Here is a 23,648-nt window from a genome sequence, read left to right as displayed (position 1 = left end):
TCTCCAACGGCTCTCAACTAACCACTCTCCAACCCAGCCAACAACACTCTTGTCTGCGAGCGAACGCGGCCCTTTATAGCCCCAAGGGGAGGGCCGCGGTGGGCTTTGCCACCCGAAATCAGCGCCCTCCCCCTTTTCACCTTTGAACCTTCACCCAGGCTGGATCCGCCCCTCTCACCCGATCCATCCCGATTGGCCAGCTCCTTCAGAGGGTAACGCCGTTTTGATCCGATTTTGCGTGAAATCGCTGATCAAATACGGACGTGGTGGAAATCACTATCAAACGTGGACGTGTTGGAAATCACCCTGATCACAAGCGGATGTGTTGGAAATCGCCATCAAACGCGGACATGGGTTGTCGTTGTTATTGTTGTTATTGTTATTATTGTTAAAATAAAAGATATCGAAAGAATAACGGCTAACTCAAAGATGCACAGCCCGGCACACGAACGAGACCGATTATACTTCGGTGGGGAAATCTAACCTGGAACACACACTTACCGAAATAACTGACCTCGGGGAACCTGACTGGTGTTCTGTGAATTTCCACAACTGTAACAATATATTTATATATGGACCAAAAGCAGGCAGCAAGCCACGACAAGCGGGCAGCAAGCCACCACAAGCAGTCAACAATCGGGCAGCAAGCCACCACAAGCAGGCAGCAAGCCACCACGAGCAGGCAGAAAACCAAGCTGATCGGGTTATACTAATTGGTGTCGATTTGGTTTCCTCTTGAAAGTATCGGTTCACATGAAACGTGTGAAACACCTGTCTGGTCCATTTGTTTCTCGTGTACAATCTGCTGTTCAGACAAGTCACCACACGAACATAGCAAGCAATGTAACCTGGTGCCGAAGAGTCTCCAAAAGACCGAGTTCAGGCAGGAATTTGTAATTCGGCCAGGGTGTCGGCGATAACTAGCAGACAGAACACCCGGTTTAACGTCCATCCGAGGGTCGACGGACATCGATGCCCCACTCTGCGTGTGGAACACCGGGATAACCTGTTGTACACTTTCCGGTTCGGGATTCGAACTCGGATTCGCCAGCTGAGACGTGAGTGTGCGTACCTGCAGGCCATTCTGTCCAGCCCACAAGATGGGGGAAGTGAAACTTATTCCACTCGAGGTGAGTGCGCATACTTGCGCATGAGCTATTCTGCAAGCTCTGTCGATTGTGCAGACGATGCGGATTTTAAAATGATCGCAAAAGTGATGAAGAATCCGATTGGTTCGTTGGCACGGTAACGCAAGGTGCTGTTTCCATGGAAACGAGCAGGTGAGGAGAGGCGGTGCAGAAACACCGGGCAGTCGAGCTGGTTGAACGAAGGTGCAGCGACGATTAGTTTTGGTTATTATCGATTATATTTCCATTCCAATGTCGGGATGGTTTGGTAATAATAATTTTTTTTTTAAAAAGTTTTCATAAATCGAACCGATGGTCGTGCGTCATAACCCGGGCAGGTGGAATCGTTAGAATGTTTGTAATTATGATAATATATGAAATAAAATAAAAATTAATCAAAGCAAGAACTGAGAAAAAGAAATTCAAGTTTGGGTGAAAGGTACAAAACGCCACTGGACAGGTGAGTTAGTGCGTCGGTTGTCTCACCTTGTATTTCACCTTTTATCGGAATTCAAAGTGCTGGAACGCTTTACACAATCAAATATAAAGTTTATATCTAAATAAATGTGTCCTTTGTACTTTAATTATTCAAATATTCCAATTGGAGACGAAACCGAAAATGTCCTTGTAATTGATCGGTTATCGATCGAGGTTAACGTTTATTGATGAATGGAGTATCTCATCACTCGCGGACATATTAACGGACAAGGTGGTGTGAGGGACATTGCTCATGACGTCATGCACAGGTTTGCGCACGAGGATCGAACGAGTCCGACATGTTGGGTGGACATAAAGATTTCCTGCGTCCATTGAGCCCCGGATCACCTGGTCCTATCGAGGTAACCAACACGCCGTGTTCGTGTCTGTCTTGTGCCAATGCAGTGTACACCTGTCTGTCCTGTGATCTGAGGCAGGTGTGAACGTATTTTAAATAATCTTTCGGGTAAAAGTTTTCCAGTTGAAGGGAAATGTTTCTGCCAAGATGTAAGAGCAATTTAACCAAATGAACATGAAACGCTGTTTAATCTTCATGGCACGAGGTAATAACTGCATCTGTGCACAAAGTACGAACCAATTGTTTGTTTTTAGTTACACTTCCACCTTGGAAACCGAACAATGGAAAGTTGTTTAATTTTCAGCTGATCTGGAATTGGAATTCCACATAAGGTATCATCGTCATATGCACCGTCTTTCCGTCTGTCAGTCTGTCCGTCCGTCCCCTATTTCGACTTCTCCGGCCGAACCGATTGAAATTTTGCAGCAAAGTTACGCTCCTGGCTGGCAACGGGGATTGTAAAGTGCGTTGCGGTCACGTGACTGGAAGTAGCTCAAAATGGCACACTTGCTAAATTCTTTCGAGAATCTTCTTCTCGAGACCCACCAGTAAGAATGCCACCACATTTGGGTTGCAACATTAGGCCATGTTTGGGATGTTAAATTGCGGAGGTCATGCCGACCATGTGACGGGGAGTGTGTCAAAACGGTGGATTCAGAATTTTTTGGGGAAAATTGCGTAAATTCCTTCAAAAATCTTCCTTTCCAGACTCACCAGTCAGAATGTTACCAAATTTGGGTTACAACGTTAGGCCAGGGCACAGGGAAGCTACAGGTCCATTGGTCCTATTTTTACTTCCACCTTGAAAACCGAACAATATATGGTTATTTAATTTTTTACTTCCACCTTGAAAACCGAACAATAGATGGTTATTTAATTTTTTACTTCCACCTTGAAAACCAAACAATAGATGGTTATTTCATTTTTTACTTCCACCTTGAAAACTGAACAATAGATGGTTATTTAATTATTTACTTCCACCTTGAAAACCGAACAATGGATGGTTATTTAATTTTTTACTTCCACCTTGAAAACCGAACAATAGATGATTATTTAACTTTTTACTTCCACCTTGAAAAGCGAACAATGAATGGTTATTTAATGTTTTACTTCCACCTTGAAAACCGAACGATGAATGATTATTTAATGTTTTACTTCCACCTTGAAAACCGAACAATAGATGGTTATTTAATGTTTTTTACTTCCACCTTGAAAACTGAGCAATGAATGGTTATTTAATGTTTTTTTTACTTTCACCTTGAAAACCGAACAATCGACGGTTATTTAATGTTTTTTTTACTTCCACCTTGAAAACTGAACAATAGATGGTTATTACATTTTTTACTTCCACCTTGAAAACCGAACAATAGATGGTTATTTAATTTTTTACTTCTACCTTGAAAACCAAACAATAGATGGTTATTTCATTTTTTACTTCCACCTTGAAAACTGAACAATAGATGGTTATTTAATTTTTTTACTTCCACCTTGAAAACCGAACAATGCATGGTTATTTAATTCTTTACTTCCACCTTGAAAACTGAACAAGAGATGGTTATTTCATTTTTTACCTCCACCTTGAAAACCAAACAATCGACGGTTATTTAATGTTTTTTACTACCACCTTGAAAATCGAACAATAGATGGTTATTTAATTTTTTACTTCCACCTTGAAAACCGAACAATAGATGGTTATTTAACTTTTTACTTCCACCTTGAAAAGCGAACAATGAATGGTTATTTAATGTTTTACTTCCACCTTGAAAACCGAACGATGAATGATTATTTAATGTTTTACTTCCACCTTGAAAACCGAACAATAGATGGTTATTTAATGTTTTTTACTTCCACCTTGAAAACTGAGCAATGAATGGTTATTTAATGTTTTTTTTTACTTTCACCTTGAAAACCGAACAATCGACGGTTATTTAATGTTTTTTTTTACTTCCACCTTGAAAACTGAACAATAGATGGTTATTTCATTTTTTATTTGCACCTTGAAAACCAAACAATGGATGGTTATTTAATTTTTTACTTCCACCTTGAAAACTGAACAATAGATGGTTATTTAATTTTTTACTTCCACCTTGAAAACCGAACAATAGATGGTTATTTAATTTTTTACTTCCACCTTGAAAACTGAACAATGGATGGTTATTTAATTTTTTACTTCCACTTGAAAACCAAACAATGGATGGTTATTTAATTTTTTTACTTCCACCTTGAAAACCGAACAATAGATGGTTATTTAATTTTTTTACTTCCACCTTGAAAACCGAACAATGGATGGTTATTTAACTTTTTTACTTCCACCTTGAAAACCGAACAATGGATGGTTATTTAATTTTTTACTTCCACCTTGAAAACTGAACAATAGATGGTTATTTCATTTTTTACCTCCACCTTGAAAACTAAACAATCGACGGTTATTTAATGTTTTTTACTTCCACCTTGAAAATCGAACAATAGATGGTTATTTAATGTTTTACTTCCACCTTGAAAACCGAACGATGAATGATTATTTAATGTTTTACTTCCACCTTGAAAACCGAACAATAGATGGTTATTTAATGTTTTTTACTTCCACCTTGAAAACTGAGCAATGAATGGTTATTTAATGTTTTTTTACTTTCACCTTGAAAACCGAACAATCGACGGTTATTTAATGTTTTTTTACTTTCACCTTGAAAACTGAACAATCGACGGTTATTTAATGTTTTTTTTACTTCCACCTTGAAAACTGAACAATAGATGGTTATTTCATTTTTTACTTCCACCTTGAAAACCAAACAATCGACGGTTATTTAATGTTTTTTACTACCACCTTGAAAATCGAACAATAGATGGTTATTTAATTTTTTACTTCCACCTTGAAAACCGAACAATAGATGGTTATTTAACTTTTTACTTCCACCTTGAAAAGCGAACAATGAATGGTTATTTAATGTTTTACTTCCACCTTGAAAACCGAACGATGAATGATTATTTAATGTTTTACTTCCACCTTGAAAAGCGAACAATAGATGGTTATTTAATGTTTTTTACTTCCACCTTGAAAACTGAGCAATGAATGGTTATTTAATGTTTTTTTACTTCCACCTTGAAAACTGAGCAATGAATGGTTATTTAATGTTTTTTTACTTTCACCTTGAAAACCGAACAATCGACTGTTATTTAATGTTTTTTTACTTCCACCTTGAAAACCAAACAATAGATGGTTATTTCATTTTTTACTTCCACCTTGAAAACTGAACAATAGACGGTTATTTAATTATTTACTTCCACCTTGAAAACCAAACAATGGATGGTTATTTAATTTTTTACTTCCACCTTGAAAACCGAACAATAGATGGTTATCTGATGTTTTTTTACTTCCACCTTGAAAACTGAACAATAGATGGTTATTTAATTTTTTACTTCCACCTTGAAAACCAAACAATCGATGGTTATTTAATGTTTTTTACTTCCACCTTGAAAATCGAACAATAGATGGTTATTTAATTTTTTACTTCCACCTTGAAAAGCAAACAATGAATGGTTATTTAATGTTTTACTTCCACCTTGAAAACCGAACAATGAATGGTTATTTAATGTTTTACTTCCACCTTGAAAACCGAACAATAGATGGTTATTTCATGTTTTTTACTTCCACCTTGAAAACTGAGCAATGAATGGTTATTTAATGTTTTTTTACTTTCACTTTGAAAACCGAACAATCGACGGTTATTTAATGTTTTACTTCCACCTTGAAAACCGAACAATAGATGGTTATTTAATGTTTTTTTTTACTTCCACCTTGAAAACCGAACAATAGATGGTTATTTAATGTTTTTTTTTACTTCCACCTTGAAAACCGAACAATGGATGGTTATTTAATGTTTATTTACTTCCACCTTGAAAACCGAACAATCGACGGTTATTTAATTCTTTACTTCCACCTTGAAAATCAAACAATCGACGGGTTTTTTTTTTTTTGCAATCCTCTCACAGACAACTTATCACACATCACTCGTACAGGAATGCCATCTGAAGGATATTCATGATATGATAGTTTTCCCCCATTTGGTATCCAAACATCCCAGATTGGGGTTACCTCCATGTTGTGAACGAGTACACCCCATCGGGCCCTGTTGGAGCCGTCCATCCCCTGGGGCCACACGGTTCTGTGTTTTACTTGCCTAATGAGTTTCCTTCGATGTGATTATAATATTTATAACGTGTCGTTAATTATGCGATGTGAGCTCAACAAAGACGCCAATGAACAATGCTTCCTTTGTGGAAATTAACTGTTATGGTGGTGTTGATGGTTATCGTTGTTGTTAGCGATTATTTGATATTATGATTTGAATGTTGAAGTCTTGCTTTCAGAGGTTTTTATTGATATGTCTTATGTCGGGAAACCCATACTATGGGACTGCCTGGGTAAGGGCGAGAGGAATGACATCACTAGGGATCTCGTTAGCACTATCCTAATGACATTGCTTTGGACATTCAAGTCTTGGTGGATCGATGTTGCGCAACACAGTTTTGTGTTGACGTCAGGAGGTTCACCTTAAACACAGCACGAACGTGCCTTCACCTTTATCTGCCTGCAATGCTTTGTTTTTACCTTTTGTTCAAGATATGGTCTGAGTCACGTCCAAATCTGCTGAAGTTTGCAAATAATGCCATGGGTGCGGTAGAGTGTGGTGCGGTACTGGTGCTTGAGTGTGCTGGGGTGCGATACGCGTCTCATTAATTAGTCGATCGAGTCATAATGCTCTTGTTCTTACACTAATCTGTCCCAAGAAATAAACACCATTATTGGTCCCTTATTATCTATACTACGTGCATACACCAACCTTCCAAAGTCATATAAGTGATTTTATGTCTGATGTTGGCTTAATGGTTGGAGTAGTGAGCTTGGGATCCTAAGATCCTGAGTTCAAATCCCACTTTGCTGTTGAATCATTACCAGGTGGGGTTGACTCTGCATGTCTTCCTTCTGAGGTTGGCAAAATGAGTGCCAGATTGCTGGTATCCTGTGTCGGAGTGGCGACCCATCCAGGATTGTACCCAATAACCAAGGAGACAACTTAGGCAGCACCAACGCTCTTCACAGAGTGTGGTCCCAATGGATGGATAAATGCTTTTTAAGTGTTTGGCTGTGTTTGTGTGTTTGTTAGTTACTCTTTCACGGCCGAATTTCAGCAATTACAGGCCCCACATTTTGGGTGTTGGAACTTCATAATCTGGGCATGGTTGTAAGCTCCCACACATTGGCCTTGATGTCCGTTTTGAGGCCACCGAAGGCCACTGTAAAGTGTATATTGGGATGTGGGGTCAGGCAGTGCTGCCGCTGGCCCGCATGCAAAAGGTAACCACCATGAGGCCAATAACTCCATAGCTTTTCGATGTCTTACACATCCAGAAAACACTTCTGAGAAAAGCTCACCTTGCCGGGCAGTGCCACGTAGACCCTCACCCACTCCCCCTTTCCTGGGCAGCACAGGGTACCCCCCCTCCCCTTCCTAGTCAATTATATAGCTAACCCTAAGGAGGAATTTAATGAGTGCCAGAGTATTGGGATATATTGGCCTCCTCATTTTTTTTTTTGAAAGACTCCAGAATCTCAAGATTCCACAACACAAAAGTAGATTGTTCGGCCAGCTTTACATGTCTATCGAAGGGATGACAGGTTCAGAGATGAAGCACCCTTTCCTGGAGCCGTGCATCAGAACTACAGTGTGTCCATGAAGTCCTTGTGCAACTTTGAACTTTTATAACTTTTGATGTGCACTTATCTCTATAATCCGGATTTCAGAAGAAACCAAGATGTGAAGATTTCTTGTTCTCAGTTTTGGTCCGAGGGCTCTTTTTAGGATTGTCACCGAGCTCCGGACAGCTTTCAACTGCAGTTCGCACGCACGGATCCATGATTTTAGATTGGGGGAGAGCGGGGAGGGGGGGCACAAAAATTGACATTGAACTGAAAGATATAATTTGGCCGAGTTGAGTGAGGGGAACATTTCGTGTGGGTCTTTCTTTTTGCCATAAATTTCTGAAGAGTATTCTAAATAGAGACAAAGGATGTTCTATTACACTTGAAAAGAAGACCTCCAACAACAAAAAAACTTTTGCTCAAAACTCAATATTTATTTTAATTATCTAATCATACAAATTCAATCGAATGAAAAGCAGAAATTACATATAATGAAACGAATGATGTAATGATGAAAAACAATCAATGTCTGTGACTTATTGAACAAGGTTTGACATGGAAGTGACCTTCGATCAGAATTAGTTTTCCTCCCCCCCCCCCCCCCATCAGATGAACATTTGCCTTCATAAGCTCAACGATGTGAATCAATGATGAAAAACGGTGCCCAGCTGATGATCCGAGTAGTTGGGAAATCAGTCAATCGTTTATAAGTGAAGGTTATAACTTCAAACATAACAGCTTTTGTAAGTACTTACTCGCACATTGTGTGTGTGTGTGTGTGTGTGTGTGTGTGTGTGTGTGTGTGTGTGTGTGTGTGTGTGTGTGTGTGTGTGTGTGTGTGTGTGTGTGTGTGTGTGTGTGTGTGTGTGTGTGTGTGTGTGTGTGTGTGTCTTGTTATGTCTGGCTTTCTTCTTGGCTCTACAGTGCAGTAAAATTGGTCTTTATTTTGATTGAGTTCCATCAGGCCGTGACCTTCTCCTCGTCTCGGTAAGGTACATTCTCGGGCTGCACTGAGATTTTTCTGGATGGTGTGAAGTTTCCTTCTTTTGATATCTGGTTTGTTGATTTCTGATTGTGCCCGGTTTCTTATTCCGGAGCTGTTAAATTTGGACATCATTTTCTCCGAAACCGCTCAACGAAAAAATATTGAAACTTGGCACATGTCATCAACTCCCCATAGGGTATTTAGGGTGATAACGATGATCGTCATCGGTGAAGTATGACTGGTATTCCAGCCATGACTGATTGAACCGAAATCCTTATCCGAAAAATATGAAACTTCATATATCTGATCTATGACCCGAAGTGAGTAAAGAATTAAATTTACGACATCATCAGTCACGTGGTGTGGTGGCCATATTGGATTGAAAATAAAAAAATCTTTTTAAAATCTTCTTCAGAACCACTTACAGATCGATGCGAAACTTCATACATATGATTGACTAGCCATGGGGAATTTCGTTTGAATCTGTTTTTTTATATTCATTTTCATTTCCAGAATTTATCCTATTATTACACAAAAGAATATTAAACATAATAGCAAGGCTTTCTTTAAGCATATCAGGGGAAAAGAACAGGCTTGGACCAGTGTGGGCCCATTGAGGAATAGCACCGGGAGAGTGGTTGGTGATGAAAGTGAGATTGTAGGCTTATTCAACAGGTATTTTATTTCAACTTTTACACAACAACAGTCAGGAGAATTGCCAATAGCTGAGGGTATCTATCAAGGAGGTGAGGAAGGGCTTTCACAGAAGATCCAGGTTGGAGTGGAGGAAGTAAAGGAACAGCTGGGAAATCTAAGAGAAGATAAGGCTCCAGGTACAGATAATATGTACCCAAGAGTTTTGATGGAGGTGGCTGAGCAGGTAAGCGAGATGTTAACGGATATTTTCAATCGTTCACTGGAGTGAGGGCAGGTAGCAGAGGATTGGAAAGTTGCAAATGTAACACCATTATTGAAGAAAGGATCCAGAATTGGGAAACTATAGACCTGTTAGTTTGACTTCAGTTGTGGGGAAGGTGTTGGAGACATTAATTAAGGACCAGATGAGGAACCATCTATCTATAATTCCAGCTGTGTGTGTGTGTGTGTGTGTGTGTGTGTGTGTGTGTGTGTGTGTGTGTGTGTGTGTGTGTGTGTGTGTGTGTGTGTGTGTGTGTGTGTGCGACCGCAGTTTCTCGACGACCGCGGTCCGATCGGATTGAAACTTGCCAGAAATATTGCCGGGGACCCGCGGATGTGCCTTTTCGAGGTTTGATATTGATCGGACAAGCGGTTCCCAAGTTACGGCCATTTATCTGTCGACCAATGACAAGACACGGTGCTATGACATCACAAATGACGTCACAATTAATGTTTATTTATTTATTTATTTATTATTATTTGTTTTTTTTTTGCATGATTGATGGTCCGATCTGATTGAAACTTGCCAGGAATATTGCCGGGGCCCCGCAGATGTGCCTTTTCAAGGTTTGATATCAATCGGACGAGCAGTTCCCAAGTTACGGCCATTTATCTTCGACCAATGACAGGACACGGTGCTATGACGTCACGAATAATGTCACAATTAATGTTTATTTATTTTTTTATTATTTCTTTTGCACGATTGAAACTTGCCAGGAATATTGCTGGGGACCCGCAGATGTGCCTTTTCAAGGTTTGATATTAATGTCTGTGTCTTAATGTTAATATTAATGTCTGTGTGTTTGAGGGGGGAGAGAGGGGGGGCGAGAGAGAGGGGGCGTCACAATTCTTCTTCTTCGTTTGATATGACGTCACAATTGATGCTGGGGACCTGATACTGCAGGCACGAAGCTGCACATACGGGCACGCCCCTACCGGCCCGCACTAGTTTAAACAAATACAAACTAATTAAAGGTAGTCAACATGGGTTTACCAAAGGTAGTTCCTGTTTAACAAATCTTTTAGAGTTCTATGAAACAGTGTCTGGGTGGATGAGGGAAAGGTCATGGACATAGTATATCTGGACTTTAAGAAGGTATTTGTAAGGTACCACATCGGAGGTTGTTAGCCAAAGTGAGGGCTTGTGGAGTGGCTGGTCAGGGAGCCAATTGGATTGCAAACTAGCTTAGTGATGGGAAGCAAAGAGTGGCTGTGAGTGGGAAGATGTCTTGCTGGGAGGATGTAAGTTGCGGAGTACCTCAGGGATCAGTACTCGGACCATTACTGTTCATTATTTACATTATTGATTTGGATAATGGGGTAAAGAGGAAGCTTTCCAAATTTGCAGATGACACAAAGCTTGGAGGTGAGGTGGATAGCAGAGGGGGTGGTGATAAGATTCAGGAAAGTATTGATACTTGTATAGATTGGGCAAAAGATTGGCAGATGTAATTTAACCTGAGCAAGTGTAAGGTGTTGGGGATGGGAAAGAACAATGAAAATAGAGATTACATGATGTATTAGGCGTAATTTTGGAGCGTGTCACACAGGAGAAGGATCTCGGGGTGGTAATAGATATGGGAGGTCTTCTTCTTCTTGCGTATGGAAACTCAGCTACTGGGGTAGCTATAATTTCTTGGAATCGCGACTGTGTCGCTGATACAGTGCCCCTCCACCAGCACACACTGCTACTCATTTCACCGACCTCAGAAGGATGATAGGCTGAGTCAACCCCCTGGTGTATTAATTCAGCGGCCAACGAGGCTTGCATTCCGGACCCTCGGATCCCAAGCCGCCACCCTAACCACGAAGCCAACACCAGGCTGTGCTCCGGCAGGTAAGCAGGTAGACAGTGCCAGGCAGCTATAAGTAAAGCAAATATGATTTTAGGTTGTATTCAGAGGGGGACATTTATAAATCAAAAGAGGTGGTGTTTACATTGTACAGGAATTTAGTGAGGGCCACATCTAGAATATTGTGTGCAGTTTTGGTCACTACAGTTCCTGAAGGACAAACCTGCCTCAGAGAAGGTTCAGTGCAGGGCTACTAGATTGATTCGCTGGACTCAGCTATGCGCCGCTGAAGGAGACAGGGCTTTATACACTAGAAAGGAAGTGGTAATGAGGAGATGTGATGGAGATGTTTAAGATAATGAAAGGTAGAGATAAAATAAGTGCAGATGAATTATTCAACAGAGTAGACAGTGATAGGACCAGGGGTGATAGCCTGAGAGTGAAGAAGAGGAGAGTTAAGACGGTAGTGAGGTCGGGGACTTTCACTCAGAGAGTAGTTAATGCATGGAATTGTCTCCCTGGAAAGGTAGTGGCAGCAGAAACAGTGGATAAGTTTAAATTAGAATTAGATAGGTACCTGGAAGTGATGGAGATAGAGGGGTATGGGGATGTTGATAAGACTTTTAGGTAATTTGAGCATTGATGGGTGATTGTGTGCATGTGTACGGAGTGCTGTTGGTGGGGGTCTTGTCAAGGGGAGTTGTGTGGTTGATGTTGTGTGTTTTTAAGCAAACCCATTCCCCCTCCCCAAGGGGAAGAAAATAATAAAATAAAAAATACAAAAACTACAACAACCCCCCCCCCCAATTTTTTTTATTTTAAATTTCATTAATTGAAAACATTTTTTTGCATTTTCTTCCTTGGATCTCGTGTGGATGAATTAGTGTGGTGTTCGTGCAGGCATGATGGGCTGAATGGCCTCCACCTGTGTTGGATTTCCATGTTTCCTTATCGTTATTGTGCTCAAAAGTGGTCGTTTAAATATAATAATCAATCAATAAAGCTACAGATAATGGCAATAGATGTGACATAATAGTGTGCATGAATGATACAGTAAATATGGACCATAATAGTAGTGTGTTCAGTTCATGATGGTATTTCTGTTCAGAATGAGTGTGTGAGGCAAAACTACTTTATGAGCTCCACCATGTGCCGTTCACGTTTTTTTTTATGTTATTCAGTTCCTGCTGTATAATGTACATTGATTCTGTACTTTTGCATTGCAGTTGGATGTTACAAAGAGCCCCCTGGTGCTTCTGGCCCGGACCTGCTCACAGATCGGTCGCCATGACAAGACTGAACCGGCCATAAATCCTCGGCCACAGCAACCTGGACACTCAAAGACGACGTCAACTGCAATTATTCCTCATGTCTGGTCTTCTACACCCTCAAAGATCTTTAAAAACATTACTACCACACTGCAACCCCACCCTCCTCATTCCCCTTCTCCTAAAACTAAACCCCAACTCGTAACCAACCTGTTTCAGGCTCACAATGTTGCGCAGCAACTTCATCAACATTCACTTTCCCATCAAACCAAGCCTCAACACTTGGTCATTGCATCTGAACTTCATGAACGTTCGCCTACGCCTCGAACCAAGCCTCGACACTTGGTGGATGCATCTAAAGCCAACAAGATTCCCCCTCCCTTATCCTATCATTCTCCATCCCCCCCTAAATCTCCCCAGGTGCAAACCATTCAGTCTCCAGTCAACAAGTCCTTTCGGCCTACTGATGCAAGCAATCCCAAAGAGTTTGAAACCCCTCTCTCAAATTCGAACTCACCGACTTTCAAAGAAAGATCTCACATATCCGTCCCATCAGATGCCTACAAAGTTTTCTCTCACTTTACTGTCCCATCTGAGGCCTATAAAGCCTTCACTCATGTAACTGCCTCCGAAGCCTACAAAGCCTGTCCTCGCTTTGTCACCCCTCCAGGCCTATACAGTTTTCCTTCTGATCCCTGCGCTGCCTGCTTTAAACCCCCTTCTCGTCTTGCACCATGTCTCTTCCCATCACCTCGACTTTCCCATTCTACACTGCTTCTTGCCCCATACCCACCTCCCTCTGCTCCCTCTGCCATACCAAACCCCCTACCTCGATTTGCCCCAGCTCCAGCTTTATCCCAAGCCTACTTCAATCCTGAATCTCAGCCATTTACAACAGAATCAGGATACCCCCATTTTCATATCGCTCCACCTCCTATTACTTTTTCCCATCCTCACTGCCGTCAATCCTCACCCCTCGCTCTTTCGAGATTTCACCCTTATACACGCAGACCCCTCACAGCCCCTTTTGGTGTTTACCCAACCTCTGGTCATGCTCCTTCGCCCCATGTTTCCGTTCCCTTGACTCTTGCACCCTTACCCTCTCTAACTCCCTTCTATGCTGGCTATGCTTGTTACCCCCCACACTTTGCTCCAGGGTACCACAGCTGAGAGCATTGTTCTTCCTGTTGCATATGCAGCATCTAGCTGTCAGTTGAAGCATTTTTGTGGGTATGACTACACCAGCCTATCATGCAAGCCACCCTCATAGATCAGGGTAGGAATTTATGTACCAGCACACAATGGCCTACTCTTTGCTGATGTATTGAAAGATTGGGATACAGGGAAAAGCAGAAGAGGGCTGGTGAGTAAGAGAACAAAGAAAAGATGAAAAGTATTTTTTTAAAGTAGACGACTAGTTAGTGACAACCAAATGAAGATGCATATACATATGAATATTTGACAATACCAGTAATACTCTCTCCCCCTGAGAGTGAAATATGGTGTCGATAGCCCCCCCCCCCCTTAAGGTCAGGATCAGTGGTTAAACCACTTGCACTATTCCACGTGTGCAGGTGAAAATTGCAAGGCGTCTCCCCAGATTGTCCCAGCCATTTTCTATTATATAATGATCAGATTTACATCCATACACACATACAGAAAATTCCCTTCTTTTAATACCGTAGGATAAATAATTAGAAAATAAGTAGAATATATCGGGAAGAGTGAGTGATGGAACAACAAAGAAATAAATAAATTTACATTAAGCAAGGGAGAAAGTTATTTTGACAAACGAGTAAGTTTGTACAATTGTTACTAAAAGTAGTGGGAGTAATGAAATGTATGGGGTCACACATTCATAACCGCTTAATTACACTTTGTACCAAATGTTGTGATGGTATTCCTGATATCTTCCATCATTCCTCATTCAGAGAAGGTGTAAGTTTACTGGTAGATTACACACTGCTGACTGTGACGCTCAGGTGGCATTACAAGATGTCTCAAAGTTTTGATTACCCCACGCATATGAAGCAAAATGCCAGGTTAAGCAATTGGTTAAGCAACCTATGTCTGTCCGTCTGTCTGTCTGTCTGTCTGTCCATCTACAAACGTCAGTTTATGATCGAGGAACAGCTTAATTGAAATTGAACACAAATTTGAAAACAAACCTGTAGTGTAATAGTACTCTGGCTCTGAATTCGTCCCGATCGCACATACTCAGATAGGAGTGACAATATTCTAACTCTGTCTGCCTGTCTGGCAATCAAAGGAAATTGAAAATCATTCCAAACAGGAAACTTACTGTTTTTAAGGACGTCATAAAGGACACAAACAACAGGCACAAAGAACTAACGTAATGTTTTAAATAGGATGGTGTATCAGATGCTGCATCAACGGTGGTAAACTTCCAGAATTTTTTTTTTCTACAACCTTTAAAATCTTTATTTTATTTTAATTGAATAATCTGCTTGAACTCCGTGGAACACAAATCGCCTTTTAGCACTTTTAAAGCCCTTCCGTTTTATCGGTACAGGGGGTCCTCGTTATACATCCAAGATAATATGTTCCTGGAAAAGTTAGACTTGCAATGAAACGACGGATTGCGAGAATTTGTCCCTCATTAGAATTAATGTAATTAAGGGGGGGGAGGGGGATGCGTTCCAACACTTAGTTTCCGTCTTGTACACCACCACTCAATTGGCCTAGCGATCAAAAAATCCATATGAAATGCACAAAAAAATTTTTTTAACCCAAACACCTTTTTATCTTACTTACCATAACTTTAAACTATTTTATAATGATAATTTAGCGGTCTTACATCTTGAAAAGGTGGCTGATTTGGTCTACATTGAGTACGTGCAGGGGATGGATCATAGCCACCGCCTTTGATAATTGCCTTAAACGTACTGGGAAACACATCGGCATCGGCTGTGTCAGCATCGGAACTTGCTCTTTTGCACAACACTCGGATGTTCTTGAGTCCATGCCGTGACTGAAATCGGGAGAAACAACATCCGTGACTCGCACTAAGTTTTTCTTCTTTGGTGGTCTATGATATCTCTCTCTCTCTTTCTTCCCCCTCCCTGATGTCTTCGAATAAGCTAACGGCCTTCTTCTGTATGAGACCAAGGCTAATTGGGGTCTTTTTGTTGAGGTCATCGAACCAGGTGAAGAGTGTCCTCTCCATTTTTTCCCCATCACCTCGCTTCATTGACAAGTTATCAGACGACTTCGTTGACGTCGGCATTCTTTAAAACACCTTGAACAGTCGATGGTGGCGAACCAAGATAGCGAGTGATATCGGCTGGTCGGTCGTTCACCGTTCTTATTTCATTTGACTATGTCCAATTTGACATCGAGTCACACGATCACATTGTTGCTTACGTGCAGGTTCACCCTTTTCGTTACCACTTCCTTTACCATTCGTTGTTCCACGATTACCATGGTACAGTGACACAGCACACAGTGCACAAAGATAAAAACACAGCACTGTACAGCATGTGGCGGCGTTGAGTCCAGCAATTACGGAGGTCTTGTACTAAATCTGGAGGCGTGATGCGCCGTATATATTTATTACCATGAGTGAAGCCAATTTGAAGTGCTCTGGTGGCCATCTTGGATTGCCGATACTTCTAATACAGTTGATTGAAGTTTCTTTCCTGAAATCTTTGCTTTCATCAATTCCTCTGCAATTTTGGGCGATTTTCCTCAAAAATGACAATGCCCCTCCATGTGCAGCATCCGGTTGCACAAACACCTCTGGTAAGGGCTCAAATTCGTCACTCATCGAGGAAGGCTATCGACACGCAGTGCGAGGACCTAACCAACTCATCCACCAAGTTTCGCCTGAATAACATCCACAAGTTTTTGACCTATGGCTGATTACTTTACGTTTTGCATCCCACTGATATGCCGGATCTGGATTCGAACCTGAACCAAAATCGATCATCATGACCAATCAAATTTGCTGCTTGCAGACCCTGACCATGTCCTTGTTTCCTCAAGACAACGTGGGGTCACATGTTCTATGAACTGTCTAGTTGGATTTAAGTTCTGCCTGTGAGCTGGCCATTCTTCCGTCTAATTCATGGCACAGCCGTATAGCAAGGTGTGTTGTCATCCTCGTGGAGATGTTATCACCCTAAATGTGGTATTGCATCAACACAATAAAGCAGAGCTGTCCAAAATGTCACAGCAAGACACCTTTATAAAGCACATACTACTTTTCATTGTGGAAAAAATAAATACCTGCAGCAGGTGAGGATAATTAATTACAAATTTGGATGCACTGTCCTAGTACCCTTGGTATGAGGGCCATACAAGAAATTCTACTTATGAGATGCTCATGATAGTGTACAAAATGTCAATGCATGTTTTATATTATTATATGTCGTAAGGAGATATTCTTTCTTGTATATCTCATGAGAAAATTATATTTTTCAATACACTGTGCCCTGCAAGAATAAAATGAACACTTCATTGTAAACAAGTTTTACTGTAACAAACTGTGATGGAAACTCAATCCAAATGGACTCCATATCGTAGTATGCGGTGGCATGTCCTTTGGCATCCGGCAGTGCTTAAATCGATGATATTCAGTCTGATCGACGTTTTGCCAAATGTCGAGTACTTTTTGGAGAACCTTTTTCTTATTACTTGGTCGAGGTTGGCTTTTCTGCAGCTTTCGCTCCATGTTCTCAGAATCGTTCGATGACATTCACGTCAGGACTCTGTCGTGCCCGGTGAAGAAGCTGTGTCCCACTCGGTCTCTTCCAGGCACGGGTGGTTGTGGACATATGGTGTGTGACTCCATCTTCCTCCAGTGCAGTAAATGTGTTCCATTCTGCTCTTGGCACTAATCCTCTTACGACGCATACCAGCACTGTCTTCTGTGTTTTATATGGTGCCTACCAAATATTCCTGCACGTACTCCATCCAACTGCGTTTGCATCACAGATTGGTAAAATCGTTTGTTTTTACGACAATAGACATTGATTTTTTTTCTGGCAAGGGACCTGTGTATTCGTGATAAAGTTGTTTAAAACTCGAATGGCACTTGGTAGAACGCATAACTCCGTGAGGCTGATTACTTGACGTTTTGTATCCCACTGATAGGCCGAATCTGGATTCGGACCTGAACCAAAATCGAATCTGCTTGTTCTTGTCACCTAACCAACTCATCCACCAAGTTTTGTCCAAATTCGTACATTAACATTTTGAGCTAAGGTGTTAAATATCAGTTTAAGCTCGATCGCTCAATGGTGAAAAATCACCTTAAAAGTTCTCGGATCCGAATTCTGATCTTCTCCAAAATCGAATCAATTCGTCCTTGTCACGAACCCGTCCTGTCCCACCAAGTTTTGTCTGAATGCATCCACAACTATTTTAGGTATCCTGCTGACAGATAAACAAACAAACAGGGGTGAAAACATAACCTCCTTCCACCTTTGGCTGTGCAGGTAATAAATCTGTCGGCAAATATGACCAAACGAAGTGAAATGATTCGGTCCCTCAATCTTGATGCAACCAACCAGGCTCGGTTTGATTAAGATATTACCAGGTATTTTACTTTTACTATTGATTCCTGAGATTTTCGATCTTCAATATGTATATTGTATCATTTCGTTATATTGTTATTGAACCTGATGTTTATACACAACATGTGGGTATTTAAGGTAGTACTGACGTACTTGCTCGTCCCCTTGGTGTGATGCAGACTTTTGTAATTGGCATTGAGCAATGAAGGAATAATTTAACATTCGAGCTTTGACTGCATTTTATTAACACAATCCACATCATGAGAATGTGAAAAGGTCTTGTCATGTTTCATGATCAATCTGGATCTTGTAATGACAGACTTTGCTCTTATTTGAATCTATGAAGTGGTTTATTGGACCTGATTACGATATAGTATGTCCGATTGTAAACTGAAACAATTTCATAACATTGTAGCTTTGCGCTGTGTGCTAATTACGAACCAATAACTAATATATATGTATATTCAGACGCACCTCCTGATTGTCATGGTGAGAATCACTGCAAATTATGTCTCACACAGTAAAACCACATAATCCGCAAAGAACAACCATCCGTCTGCTACCCAGACGATTGTTCCGACTCATGCAAACCATTCAACCAGAAGGCATGTGATGTGATTGGTGGGTAAATCGACATATGTGGAGTGTGACGAGCACTTCCCCGATCTCCATTGGACATAATCCGACAACAAAGCGTCACCTCCAACCCAGAGGCCTCCGCCCAGCAACTCTGTCACACAGACAAAGACTACGCGGTCAACATCAGTTAAACATCAAATGGAGCCGCCAATCCGGATTTCGGGCTTATTTGCCCTCATCAGGACAGCATACCGATAAATATCTAACCAATGATGACCACATTTGTCTGGAGAGGCGGCTCTGTTACGATGTCGAGCCGAGGCCTCTGGGTTGGAGGTGACACTTTGGTGTAGGACGATGTCCAATGGATGCTCGTGTCACACTCCACATGTTTCAATATATATTGTATATATTACATACATACAGTACCTATAGAAAGTCTCCACCCCCTTTCAAATTTACACTTTTTCTTCCCTTATAACCTGGAATTAAATAACATTAAATCAGACTTTTCCACCTTTATTTACATGTCGTAACTCACAACTTCCAAGTGAAAAACGAATTATACAAATTACAGGAAATTAATTAATAAATACAAAACTAGAATATCTTGGTTGGATCTGTGTCCACCCCCCTTATAATAACAATCGTAAATTAGCTCAGGTGTAACCAATCTCCTTCAAAATCACACACCAAGTTAATTAGCCTCCACTTGTGTTAAACTGTAGTGATTCTGATTATTTCAGAATAAAATCAGCTGATCCTGTTGGATTCCTCTGCTGGGTAATGCATTTCATAAGAAAGACTCAACCATGAGCACCAAGGAGCTTTCAAATGATCTCCGGGATAAAGTTGTGGAAAGACACAGATCAGGGGATGGGTATAAAAATATTTCAAAGGCCTTGAATATCCCTTGGAGAACAGTCAAGACAATCATTAAGAAGTGGAAGGTGTATGGTACCATGAAGACCCTGCCTCGATCAGGCTGCCCCTCCAAACTGGATGACCAAGGAGGAGACTGATCAAAGAGGCCACCAAGAGGCCAATGACAACTTTGAAAGAGCTTCAGGCCTTTATAGCAAAGACTGGTCACTGTGTGCACGTGACAACAACATCCCAAGCACTCCATAAGTTTGGCCTGTATGGTAGAGTGGCAAGAAGGAAGCCGTTACTCAAAAATCCCACCTTGAGTCCCGTTTGAGGTATGCAAAAAAAACCCCAGAGATTCTGAAGCCATGTGGCAAAAGTTTTCCGGTCAGATGAAACCAAAATGGAACTTTTTGGCCTGAATGTAAAATGTTACGTTTGGCACAAAACCAGCACAGCACATCACCCAAAGAACACCGTCCATACTATGAAGCATGGAGATGGCAGCATCATGTTATGGGGATGTCTCTCATCAACAGGGACTGGGGCACTTCTCTGGATTTATTTATTTATTTTCATCTACAATATCGAGGTTTGTTTAAGAGCAAACACACAATGTATAACAAGGGAGAGCGCTGGTTGAGGAGGATAGAAGGGAAAATGGATGGAGCAAAATGCAGAAAAATCTCAGAGGAAAACCTGCTGCTCTCAACAAGAAAGCTGAAATTGGGATGGAAGTTCACCTTTCAGCATGACAACGACCTGAAGCACACAGCCAAAGCTCCGCTGGAGTAGTTAAGGAACCAAAAGATAAATGTCCTTGAGTGGCCCAGTCAGAGCCCCGACCTAAATCAAATCGTAAATCTGTACAATGACTTGAAGATTCCTGTCCATCAACGCTCCCCACGTAACTTGACTGTGCTTGAACACTTTTGTGCAGAAGAATGGGCAAGTATTGCCCAATCAAGGTGTGCAAAGTTGAGAGGCCTATCCCAACAGACTCACAGCTGTAATTGCTGTAAAACGTGCTTCCACCAAGTATTAACTTTGGGGAGGGGGGGGGTGAACACTTATCCAACCAAGATATTCTAGTTTTGTATTTATTAATTAATTTTTTGTAATTTGTATAATTTGTTTTTCACTTGGAAGTTGTGAGTTACGACATGTAAATAAAGGTGGAAAAGTCTGACAATGTAATTTAATTCCAGGTTATAAGGGAAGAAAAGATGAAAATTTGAAAGGGGGGGGAGGAACTGTCGATATATATATATATATATATATATATATATATATATATATATATATATATATATATATATATATATATATATGTATATATAGATACACACACACATATACACACACACACACACATATATACACACACACACACATATATATATACACACACACACACATATATACACACACACACACACACACACACACACACACACACACACACACACACACACACACACACACACACACACCGGTGTGTTTTTACCAGTTTACACACAGGTGTGTTTTTACCAGTTTACACTCAGGTGTGTTTTTACCAGTTTACACACAGGTGTGTTTTTACCAGGTTACACACAGGTGTGTTTTTACCAGTTTACACACAGGTGTGTTTTTACCAGGTTACACACAGGTGTGTTTTTACCAGTTTACACTCAGGTGTGTTTTTACCAGTTTACACTCAGGTGTGTTTTTACCAGTTTACACACAGGTGTGTTTTTACCAGGTTACACACAGGTGTGTTTTTACCAGTTTACACACAGGTGTGTTTTTACCAGGTTACACTCAGGTGTGTTTTTACCAGTTTACACTCAGGTGTGTTTTTACCAGTTTACACACAGGTGTGTTTTTACCAGGTTACACACAGGTGTGTTTTTACCAGTTTACACTCAGGTGTGTTTTTACCAGTTTACACTCAGGTGTGTTTTTACCAGTTTACACACAGGTGTGTTTTTACCAGGTTACACACAGGTGTGTTTTTACCAGTTTACACACAGGTGTGTTTTTACCAGGTTACATTCAGGTGTGTTTTTACCAGTTTACACTCAGGTGTGTTTTTACCAGTTTACACACAGGTGTGTTTTTACCAGGTTACACACAGGTGTGTTTTTACCAGTTTACACACAGGTGTGTTTTTACCAGGTTACACACAGGTGTGTTTTTACCAGTTTACACTCAGGTGTGTTTTTACCAGTTTACACTCAGGTGTGTTTTTACCAGTTTACACACAGGTGTGTTTTTACCAGGTTACACACAGGTGTGTTTTACCAGTTTACACACAGGTGTGTTTTTACCAGTTTACACTCAGGTGTGTTTTTACCAGTTTACACACAGGTGTGTTTTTACCAGGTTACACACAGGTGTGTTTTACCAGTTTACACACAGGTGTGTTTTTACCAGTTTACACTCAGGTGTGTTTTTACCAGTTTACACACAGGTGTGTTTTTACCAGGTTACACACAGGTGTGTTTTACCAGTTTACACACAGGTGTGTTTTTACCATGGATTCGTTGAGAAAAGGATTTTCCAAACCAAATTCACACAATTATTTACAGCACAAGATAAATATATTTTTGCCATATTTCCGTACATAATAAATAGACGGTCCCCAATAAAATATCATCTGGTTCGAATGTATTAACCGAACTTGTTCTGAACAATCCACGGATTTCATTTAAATTTATTTGTTCTAGTTATGATAATAAGAGAATAAAGCAATTAATATGAATAATCATATAGGACTCACTTTAATGTATATGTCATGAGGTGTGATCTTTGCCTGTAAACCCGATTCACTGATTTACTCCTTTGTTCAAATAAAGGAATTTTAAATACAATTATAATTGGTCTCTTTGAGAACACAATTCTTCTTAATGAAGGTTAATTAGTTTGTTGCTTTGGTTCCTCACCTGATAATCACCGGGCATGGCTCAATGAACAGCAGCACTCACATCGGTCAGATATCCCACGTGGTGAGGATGGGGGGGGGAGTGTTACATCACACTGTAATGATATATCCCATGTGGTGAGGATGGGGGGGGGGTATTACATTACACTAATGATATATCCCATGTGGTGAGGATTGGGGGGGGGGGGGTATTACATCACACTGTAATGATATATCCCACGTGGTGAGGATGGGGGGGGTTATTTCCCATGTGGGGAGGATAGGGGTTATTTCCCACGTGGTGAGGATGGGGTGTTATTTCCCATGGGGTGAGGATGGGGTGTTATTTCCCACGGGGTGAGGATGGGGGGTTATTTCCCACGTGGTGAGGATGGGGGTTATTTCCCACGTAGTGAGGATGGGGGTGTTATTTCCCATGGGGTGAGGATGGGGTGTTATTTCCCACAGGGTGAGGATGGGGTGTTATTTCCCACATGGTGAGGATTGAGGGGGGTATTACATCACACTGTAATGATATATCCCATGTGGTGAGGATGGGGGGGGGTATTACATCACACTGTAATGATATTTCCCACGTGGTGAGGATGGGGGTGTTATTTCCCATGGGGTGAGGATGGGGGTGTTATTTCCCACGTGGTGAGGATGGGGGGGTTATTTCCCACGTGGTGAGGATGGGGGGTTATTTCCCACGTAGTGAGGATGGGGGTGTTATTTCCCATGGGGTGAGGATGGGGGTGTTATTTCCCACAGGGTGAGGATGGGGGTGTTATTTCCCACATGGTGAGGATTGAGGGGGGGTATTACATCACACTGTAATGATATATCCCATGTGGTGAGGATGGGGGGGGGTATTACATCACACTGTAATGATATATCCCATGTGGTGAGGATGGGGGGGGGTATTACATCACACTGTTATGATATATCCTATGTGGTGAGGATGGGGGGTATTACATCACACTGTAATGATATATCCCATGTGGTGAGGATGGGGGGTATTACATCACACTGTAATGATATATCCCATGTGGTGAGGATGGGGGCGGGGGTATTACATCACACTGTAATGATATATCCCATGTGGTGAGGATGGGGGAGGGGGTATTACATTA

At 41.1% G+C, this 23,648-nt stretch overlaps 1 protein-coding gene across 2 annotated transcripts; it reads left to right on the top strand.

The window, feature by feature from the left end:
• The first annotated feature begins 1,298 nt into the window (after positions 1 to 1,298).
• LOC147019364 (uncharacterized) lies at positions 1,299 to 20,862 on the top strand. 2 transcript variants are annotated; one of them, XR_015062759.1, is made up of 4 exons: positions 1,299 to 1,587; positions 1,874 to 1,966; positions 12,586 to 17,426; positions 18,087 to 20,862. XR_015062759.1 is itself a non-coding variant. In XM_085899812.1 (3 exons), exons 2-3 carry the CDS (start codon positions 1,904 to 1,906, stop codon positions 13,795 to 13,797), a joined length of 1,275 nt encoding a protein of 424 aa, XP_085755938.1. In that variant the 5' UTR covers positions 1,299 to 1,587; positions 1,874 to 1,903; the 3' UTR covers positions 13,798 to 20,862. The 2 variants fall into 2 exon arrangements, 1 of the variants encoding a protein (XP_085755938.1); XM_085899812.1 differs by having other exon boundaries at positions 12,586 to 20,862.
• The last annotated feature ends 2,786 nt before the right edge of the window (positions 20,863 to 23,648 follow it).

The sequence above is a fragment of the Eptatretus burgeri genome, chromosome 10 (genome assembly GCF_056783735.1).
Source record: "Eptatretus burgeri isolate ZD-2024b chromosome 10, Ebu_testis_v1, whole genome shotgun sequence".
In the NCBI taxonomy this organism is placed as follows: Eukaryota; Metazoa; Chordata; class Myxini; order Myxiniformes; family Myxinidae; genus Eptatretus; species Eptatretus burgeri.
This window is presented reverse-complemented; position numbering and strand designations above follow the sequence as displayed.

Excerpts from the sequence above, each read along its gene's own strand:
- LOC147019364 (XM_085899812.1), top strand. The coding sequence starts at position 1,904 with ATGTTGGGTGGACATAAAGATTTCCTGCGTCCATTGAGCCCCGGATCA. Across the intron at positions 1,967-12,585 it reads GATCACCTGGTCCTATCGAG|TTGGATGTTACAAAGAGCCC; the intron begins GTAACCAACACG and ends TTTGCATTGCAG.